This window comes from Onychomys torridus, chromosome 21, assembly GCF_903995425.1.
Source record: "Onychomys torridus chromosome 21, mOncTor1.1, whole genome shotgun sequence".
NCBI lineage: Eukaryota > Metazoa > Chordata > Mammalia > Rodentia > Cricetidae > Onychomys > Onychomys torridus.
This window is the reverse complement of record NC_050463.1, coordinates 898,170-906,789: the sequence shown is the minus strand read 5'-3', so window position 1 is coordinate 906,789 and position 8,620 is coordinate 898,170. Positions and strand designations below refer to the sequence as shown.

At 60.0% G+C, this 8,620-nt stretch overlaps 1 protein-coding gene across 1 annotated transcript; it reads left to right on the top strand.

Annotated features, from left to right (window-relative positions):
* Window positions 1–224: 224 nt before the first annotated feature.
* On the top strand, window positions 225–7,619 carry Rnf126 (ring finger protein 126). Its single transcript, XM_036170734.1, has 9 exons — window positions 225–450; window positions 4,573–4,631; window positions 4,733–4,796; window positions 4,976–5,220; window positions 5,666–5,734; window positions 5,801–5,870; window positions 6,191–6,284; window positions 6,363–6,478; window positions 6,933–7,619. The coding sequence occupies exons 1-9, from the start codon at window positions 376–378 to the stop codon at window positions 7,080–7,082; spliced, it is 942 nt and encodes a 313-aa protein (XP_036026627.1). The 5' UTR covers window positions 225–375; the 3' UTR covers window positions 7,083–7,619.
* Window positions 7,620–8,620: the final 1,001 nt, after the last annotated feature.

Genomic DNA, 8,620 nt, shown 5'->3' with positions numbered 1-8,620 from the left:
AGGCCGCTCGGCTCCGCCCACTCCAGGAAGGCCCCGCCCCCAAGATGCTCCGCGGTCCTGAGCATCTCCCCACCTGTCCTCCCGGTTGCCAAGGAGACTAGGCTCCGCCGCCTGATCTGCAGGCCCCGCCCCTCACGCCCGGCCCAGGTCCCCCGGCTTCCGGCCGTGTCTAGTTTGTCCTAGTGCGGCCACCGTCCTCCACGATCCAGCCCTCCGCAGCGCGCCGCACGCGTTCCTCCGCGAGCTCCGCGCCTGCCGTGCGTGCCGTGCGTGCTATGCGTGAGCGTGCGCGGGCGCGTCGGCCGGCGAGGGAGCAGCAAACGGCCGGCGGCGGGCGCCGCGCGGGGGGCGGGCGACGCGGAGGCGGCGGTGGCCATGGCCGAGGCGTCGCCGCAGCCCGGACGGTACTTCTGCCACTGCTGCTCGGTGGAGATCGTGCCTCGCCTGCCGGTGAGGTCCGGACGGGAGGGCGGCGGGGCTGGGCGCGCGAGGCGGGCTAGAGGGGAAACTGAGACCCGGCGGGGTGCGAGCAGCATGGCGGGCAGGTCCGAGAACCCGGGCGGCGGCGGGGGTGCCCCGTAGGGTCGGACCCCTTGGGGATCGGAAGCCGAGCTCCGCGCCGGGGACGATCGCCGAGCGCGTGGCCAGGACGCGGGGGCGCGCAGCGCGGCCTCGAGCGCCGCCCCGGGCCTCGCAGCTGCGCCCGGAGCGGCTACGAATCCGACGGCGCAGCCCGGGGGTCTGGGCCTGTCGCTGGAACCCCACCTGGCTGCTACAGGCCTCAGGCTGGTGCTTCAGTGTGGCCCTGGCCAGCTGCACCCCCAGGGCCCCACCTGGTGTCCCCAAGCCTCCTGCTTCTTGAAGGTGGCTTTGGGCATGTGTACCCCGAGGACCCTGCTTGGGTGTCCTGGGGCCTCCCGCATTCAGTTCAAGGTGATTTTGGCCCGGTGCCTCCCAGGGTTCCTGCAAGCCTGTTGAGAGTGACTGACTGGTTCTGTGTCTGCTTCCCCGACCTGCCCGTTCTTTTCCCAGGTCCATCTGGCCAACCCCTGGTGGGTAGCTCCTAGGTTCCCAGGGCAGCATCCTCCCACCCCATCCCCCTCTCCCGGACATGCCTTGTCTCATGCCAGGTTTGGCCTCTTGGGAGAGTTCATCTCCCTGTACTTGCAGCCCGCTGCCACCTTCCCAGGCCGGGCATGGAGTCTGCTCCTGTATTTTGAGAAAAGGAAGCTTGGGTGGGTCCTGGTCTGGTGTAAGCCACACTGCCATTGCAAAGAAGGTGATGAGGTCGTATGTGAATCACGCAGAGGCTGTGTGGATGAAGGGCAGGTGGCGAGAGTTGGTGTAGTTTCTTTGGGTCACTGCACACTACCCCTGGGTGGTGACACTGTGGTCACCTGAGTTGGTTGCTAGATTTTAGCTCTAAGAATTCAGTTTGGCTAGGTTAGGTGCTCATGCTTTTAATCCCAGCACTCTGGAGGCAGGGGCAAGTGGAGTTCCTGGTCTACATAATGAGCTCCAGGACAGCCCGGGTGACACCAGGAAACCCTGTCTAGAAAAAAACAAAAAGCAAAATGACAACAACAAAAAGCAGGTTGGAGGGAGAGTGGAATCCGGGGTGCCATGCAAACCTAGGATGTGGTAATCTCCCTGATTGTTATTTCTGCTTCTCTGTTTGCTGTGCCTCATCCCTGTCTCCCCAGCTTTTCCTTGCTCTTTCCTGTCCTCAGTGTCAGGGGTGAGCCTGGACTGGGGACTGTGCAGCCCCTCAACATCCTTGTGAGCTCTGGGAACAGAAGCCTGGGCCTCTGCTAGGAGATGGCCTGATCCAGGTGCACACCTAGCTGTTGCTTTTCCTTACTGGGGCCAGCCCAGCACCCGGTGCTGGCCCTGTGGCTTTGAACAAGGAGGACCCTGACCTCTGACTGCTGCTGTGCCTGGCAAGGGCCCTCCTGTAAGTCCCAGTGACCCAACATGGTCTTTGTTCTTCCAGGGTTTGTAGGCCAGCCAGGGAGTGACAGGTGATTAGACAGCAGCCTGGTGGTTTCTGTGTGAGCAGCTAGTATGCTAAAGGGAGCTGAGCAGGTCTGTGGTTCAGTGGGAGTCACCATGGTCTAGAGTCCAGGACAGGCCCCTCGGGAGGAGGGACCTTGCCCTGTGTGCACTTGTAGTGGGGACTGCCACTCAGGCACCTGAGTTGGTTGCTAGAGACACCCACTTCCAGTGGTGGCACCTGGGCTGCCCTGTCGCTGCTCTGGTCTGGAGTCAGACAGAGGCTACTTTTCAGTGTGGCCCTGAGCCAGGCACTCTGTGTCATCAGCTGTCCAGTGTGCTGCCCATCCCAGACAAGTGAGCAGCACCCCTGGTTTCTAACAGTGCGTCTCAGCCTTCCTGATCCAGTGACCCTTTAGTACAGTGGCTCTCGGCCTTCCTGATGCAACGACCTTTAATACAGTGGCTCTCAGCCTTCCTGATGCTACGACCCTTTAATACAGTTCCTTGTGTTGTGGTGACCCCAACCATAAAATTGTCTGCTTTGCTGCTTCATAACTGTTTGCTACTGTTATGAACTGTAATGTAGATATCTGATATTCAGGATGTCTGATAGGCAGAGACATCCTGAGAAAAAGTTGTTCGACTCCCAAAGATACCACGACCCACAGGTTGTGAACTGCTGCTCTAATGGGCAGTCTGTGTCAGTGCCCGTGGGCCCAGCTGCCAAGCAGTGGCAGAGCTTCGGGTGCTGGGAAGGATCGCTTGCTTGGCTGGAAACGAGTTGGTAGGAAGCAGATGAGTTGTCTAGAGCCAGAGGCTGTGGGCAATGCACGCCCAGACTTGATCCTCTGCAGGGTGTGTTGGTGGAGGCCATGTGACACACAGGTGTGGACATGGGATGCCTATCCGTGGGCAGACACCTGCACCCTGGCTCCTCATTTTTCCTGCACACTGCCTCGTGGGTCAAGGGGTGTAGATGAGGAGCCAGTGCCTGCTGCATGCGTGAACACAATGCCTGACATGGGATAGAGCATGAGGGGCCCTGGCCTGGGTCCTGGGCAGAGCCACTCCTACAGACAGAGTGCCAGGCATAGTGAAGGCGTTAAGCCCTCCTGGTGGGAGACCAGCGGGCACAGCCATGTGCCGAGTAAGGTGCTGCATGGACTCGTGAGACAGGTGGTGGCTGCTGCATCTTCTGGGGATGTAGGACACACGTGCCCAAGGATGACGATTCTACACAGGAGCCATGGGCAGGGGACTGGGTCTGTGGCTCCCCGTACCTCACACCCTGTCAGTTCTGGAAGCTGCCTGCCCTCTGAAGACCAGGTGCTGCAGACCCGTGGCACTGTGGCCAGAGATGCTTAGACTCCGTCCCCTTACCTTCCCTGTGGCACTCAAGAATGGTCCTTTGGGATGTGTTATAGGGGTCATCTGAGCATAGGGCACCCATGTCCTGTGGATATCCTACAGTCTCAGGTCTCTATCAGGGGTCTTCTCTGGGCAGGATGTCACTGGGACCATCAAGACAGCTGACAAGGCAGTGTGGCCTCTGCTGGGTGACCCTTGGCACCAGCTGCTGTGAGGGTGGGCAGATACCTGCCCGAGAGACAGACATTTGGCAGTGGATACAAGCTGACCCTAACTGTGTTCCTGCTGCAGCCAGTGAGGGGTGGCTGGGTGTGGAGGTTGAGGCACAGTGCACCAGACCATGTGTGTGCTGATGCTGTACTATGCCAAGGAGGGGGTACTGGTCAGACTTTGGCCCTGCCAATAGTGTGACCACCCAGCTCTGGTGAGGCCTGCCCCAGGTTTGCTGACTGTTTCGGGTCAACCGAGTCACGCTGGCATTGCCCTGGTGACTAATGCCGTGCCCCTTCACATGTTCATGGCAGTGTGTTCAGCTGTGGAGGTGTGTCTGCAGGGGGGTGAGCGGGCCTCGGATGTCAGATTGCCAGTTGGGCCGCCCCCTCCCTGCCCGCTCTGCTCTTGTCCAACAGCGTGAAGCTGCCTGTGGCTGGGGCAGGGCCTAGTGTGTGATGTGCTGTGTGGAGCCCAGTGGTCAGGCCCGTGGCCACTCCTGATTCAGGATCCATTCTGTCCATGAGAGGCCTATGGTCTTGGCTGACAGCCTGTACCACTGCCTTAACACTCAACAGCTGTGGCCTTGTGGGAAGCGTGCTCTGCACTTGGAGGGGCTTTCTGTTTGTGGTCGTGGCTCCAGAGGGGACTTGGCCTCTGGGTCCATGGGTTCCGGCCCCAGAACCACAACTGTAGCTGGCACTTGGTCTCAGGAAGGTGTTACCTGGTTTCCAGGCTTGCTCTTGCTCTCCCTACATGGGCTCCTAGCTGTCTGTGTCCCCCACTGTGTGTCTGAAGAAGGGACCTCAGGTCCTGTCATTGTGGGGTGCACACTGTGTCTGGGTCTTGACTGGGACTGGGAGGTCACAGGGGGAATCCAGGCTTGGGGAGACCTAGCAGGGTGCTGGAGTCACTAGGCTGTAGGAGGAGGCCATTACTGACAAGACTACCGGATGTGGCTTGGGAGAGATGCCTTCCTGACCCTTGCCTCTCCCACAGGATTACATCTGTCCAAGGTGCGAGTCTGGCTTCATCGAGGAGCTTCCAGAAGAGACCAGGTAGTGAGGAGGGTGGAGGGCTGCCATACCTTGGCATTTCTTGCCCTGAGGACCTAGGAGGGGCTTCAACTGCAGTTGACAGGCTCTCTCTCTCCCCCCAGGAACACAGAAAATGGCTCTGCGCCCTCCACAGCCCCCACCGACCAGAACCGGCAGCCATTTGAGGTGAGTCCGGGTCTCTGGTCCCCAGGTCCTCCCCTGTCCTACAGGAGGGCACACACCCATCCCATACTTGGTGCTCTTCCTTGCCCTGACAGTTGTCCCCCATCTGTGGGATGGTCAATGGACTCCTCCCCCCTTGGCTGTCTGTGGTACGTGGTGGCCTCACTACATCCTCTCCACAGAGTGTGGACCAGCACCTGTTCACACTGCCGCAAGGGTACAGCCAGTTTGCTTTCGGCATCTTCGATGATAGCTTTGAGATTCCCACGTTCCCTCCTGGGGCACAAGCCGATGATGGCAGGGACCCTGAGAGCCGACGGGAGAGAGAACACCAGTCTCGGCATCGGTATGGGGCCCGGCAGCCCCGTGCTCGCCTTACCGCCCGGCGAGCCACTGGCCGGCATGAAGGTGTCCCCACACTGGAAGGGTGAGTGGGCTGGGGTAGCTGGTGAGGGCCTCACTGCCTCAGTGAGACATAGAAACATGGGAGGCAAGCACATGCCACCGACACTGAGGCTCCAGGCTTCCTTAAGGCCTCACCGGGCTACCCGTGGGAGCCATCTGGCCGGCCACCTCTCTCCTTAGACAGGACCCAAGGAGCCTGGGTCCCCCACAGGAGCTGAGCACTACATCCCCATGCCCTGTGGAAGTGGAATAAGGCTGGGGTCCAGGACCTTGAGGCTGTGCCCCGTGGCCTCTGGCTACTGGGATTCCCTATGAAACAGTTTGTACCAATGGCTTCCTCCCATTGGGTAGGGGGGCACATGCCTGTCATCCCAGCACTTGAGTGGTGGAGATGGAAAGATCGGGCCAGTTCAAATCTAGCTGTGTGCTGGCCGCTGCAGGCCCCTCTGACACCATCTCTCCCACAGGATCATCCAGCAGCTCGTGAATGGTATCATCTCCCCGGCCGCTGTACCCAGCCTGGGCCTTGGTCCCTGGTGAGTAGGGGACGGGTGCCCGGCCCCTCCCACCCTGCGTCCCCTGACCCGGCCTCTCCCCCCCAGGGGCGTCCTGCACTCGAACCCAATGGACTACGCCTGGGGGGCCAACGGCCTGGACGCCATCATCACACAGGTACAGCTGGCCACTCAGCATCTGTGGGGGGCCGGGCAGCCAGCCCAATGAGGCAGATGGGGTGCAGGCCGCTCGTCCTGCCCTCTGTGTCAGACAGCTCAGTGGCGTCTTCCCCTGCCTCTTGAAGGATGCCTGTTGTTCTAGGAAGGACAGTGGCCTGTACCAGAGCTGTGCGCCTCAGACAGCCCAGAGGTTTAATGGGCCTGGTGTGTCTTGCTGGTTTTCAGCCTTGCAGAGCTGGGCAGGTGGAGATCCCCACGCCCCACCACCCCAGTGGGGACCTAGCCCCCCTCAGGCCACTGCTCCTTTTTGTCTTTCAGCTTCTCAATCAGTTTGAGAACACGGGCCCCCCACCTGCAGACAAGGAGAAGATTCAAGCCCTCCCCACAGTCCCCGTCACAGAGGAACACGTGGGTATGCTCACGGGGTGGTGTTCAGTCCCGAGGCCCTCCCCTGCTCAGCCTGCCTCTCGCTGACCTGCTTCCCCTGCAGGCTCCGGGCTGGAGTGCCCTGTGTGTAAAGATGACTACGCACTGGGGGAGAGCGTGCGCCAGTTACCCTGTAACCACCTGTTCCACGACAGCTGCATCGTGCCCTGGCTAGAGCAGGTGACTGCCCTCCACTCGCAGGCGGCCCGCACACCCAGACCCAGCTCTGACCTTAACCCTAGTCTGCTTGCCTGCCAATCGGAAACCTTGTGCTCATCCTAACCGCAGCCCTGACACTAGCCATAACTCACCAGACCGTTCCTTCTTTCCCCTGAACTCTGAGCCTGCCTTTACCATGCCCGTCTCCAGCTGTGACCTCGACTCACACCTGGACCCTAAGGCTGACCTCACGCCAGCCCTGGCTTTACTCTACCCTGACCCAGGTCCAGAAAGAACCTCTGGGTCAGAGCATGTTAGCATTGCTGTTGGTGCTGTCCCTGACTTCTCTCACCCAGACCCGGGCCCTGACTCTGTCCCTGACTTGGACTCGAATTCTAACCCTGATTATAACCGGTCACATCCCTGACGCAGTCCTGGCCCTGCCCCCCTCCTAACTCCTCTCTGTCCTCTCAAGCATGACAGCTGCCCGGTCTGCCGTAAGAGCCTCACCGGACAGAACACGGCCACCAATCCCCCAGGCCTGACCGGAGTGGGCTTCTCCTCATCCTCGTCCTCATCCTCGTCCAGCTCGCCCAGCAACGAGAACGCCACAAGCAACTCCTGAGTCCCACCTGGCCACCCGCCCTCCGGGGCTCGGTCGTCCCACCCGCCCCAGGTGCCTCAGCACCGCCATGGCCGTGGACTAGAGGTGCTGCCCCGTGGTGGCCAGCAGCACCTGGCGGGCCCCAGGCTGCGACAGGCTCGGACTTGGCCATGGCCGCCCGCCCCTGTTTGGAGGCACGTACGTACGTGGGCCCAGTCCCAGCAGGCGTCCTCAGCCGTCTCTAACCTCACCCTCCAAATGTTCAACTGCGGCAGAAGGGTTTTTATGATTTTAAATTATTACTGCTTTGAAATAAATGGACGTTTGAGCCACGTGCGGCCATGCATGATGTGTGGAGAGTCAGCAGAACTGTCGCCAGGCCCAGCCTACCACATGCCCTGAGAGGCCAGGCCCAGCACCCAGCCAGCGCCGGCCTCGGGACCATGAGGGTGACCAGCAGACCCAGGAACAAACTGCTCCAGCAGACTTTTTTTTTTTTAAAGGGAAATGTGTGTTATCTGGAAAGCTATTTAAAATACACCTACTCAAAAAGCAGAGCCCATGGCTTGGCGTCTTCCTTCAGCCAGGGTGTCCATGACTGCCCAGTGGGGCAGCTCACAGGGTGGGTTTATGCTTCTGGCAAAGGCCTGAAGGTACCCAGGCCTTGGCAGTGTTCCACAGTAGGCAGTTTGAACTTCAGGGCAGCTTGGGTGGGAAGCTGTCTGTTGCAAGCCCTGCATGTGGGTGACCACACGGTGGGGCCTGTGACCAGGGACCCTGCAGTCTCATCCACATACCACTTGCCAGCCTTCATGGGGGTGATGGACTTTTGAACATCTATGAGGGCTCACTCACCCAGCGCCACACCAGCATTGCGTGGGTGAGCAGGTCCCCAGCCTGCCTGTTCCTGAGTTTCCATGGAGGAGACCCAGAGCACCCCCACAGCCCAGAGCAGTCACTGCTTTCAGCAACGGTGTGACCTGCCCACCCTGTCCTCAAGTTTAGGACCTGAAGAGCCCAGAGGACCATGTGTTACTTCAGCCCTGGTGATGCCATGCTGTCAGCAAACTAACTTTTGGTTGCCCTCTACTCTGCCATGGTCTGGGGCGCGAGTCTTGGCTTCCTCGGATTGGGGTGCTTAAATGACGAAGCTGCCAGCCACATCCCACCCTGACGGCCTGATTGCAGAGAGGATGCCACTCGCAGGTAGCATGCAGACCACCATTCCCTGGAGATGCTGTCCCTGCTGAGGACCCTCTGTCCATTCTGAAAGCTGTCAGCACAGTCCCTGTGTCCTACCTCTGTGACGAGCAGCCATGCTCACCAAAGTTTACGACATTTATTGGTGATGGTTCTGGGACAGAGGCTGACACTGGTGTCCCCAGGATGTGATCTAGGTGAGATTAGGTTGGTCTCTCCCGGGTGACTCCTGGGAACATGGTGAACCCATCTAGTATCCAGAGGCCCCACATCAGCCCTGAGTGGTGGCACACACCTTTAATTGAGCAGAGGCAGAGGCTTGCAGATCTCTGAGTTTGAGACCAGTCTGGTCTACAGAG

Bases quoted from the DNA above. Each gene is read 5' to 3' on its own strand.
- Rnf126 (XM_036170734.1), top strand. From the start codon at position 376: ATGGCCGAGGCGTCGCCGCAGCCCGGACGGTACTTCTGCCACTGCTGC. The intron at 4,797-4,975 runs GTGAGTCCGGGT...TCCTCTCCACAG, and splicing joins AGAACCGGCAGCCATTTGAG to AGTGTGGACCAGCACCTGTT. The intron at 5,735-5,800 runs GTGAGTAGGGGA...TCTCCCCCCCAG, and splicing joins AGCCTGGGCCTTGGTCCCTG to GGGCGTCCTGCACTCGAACC.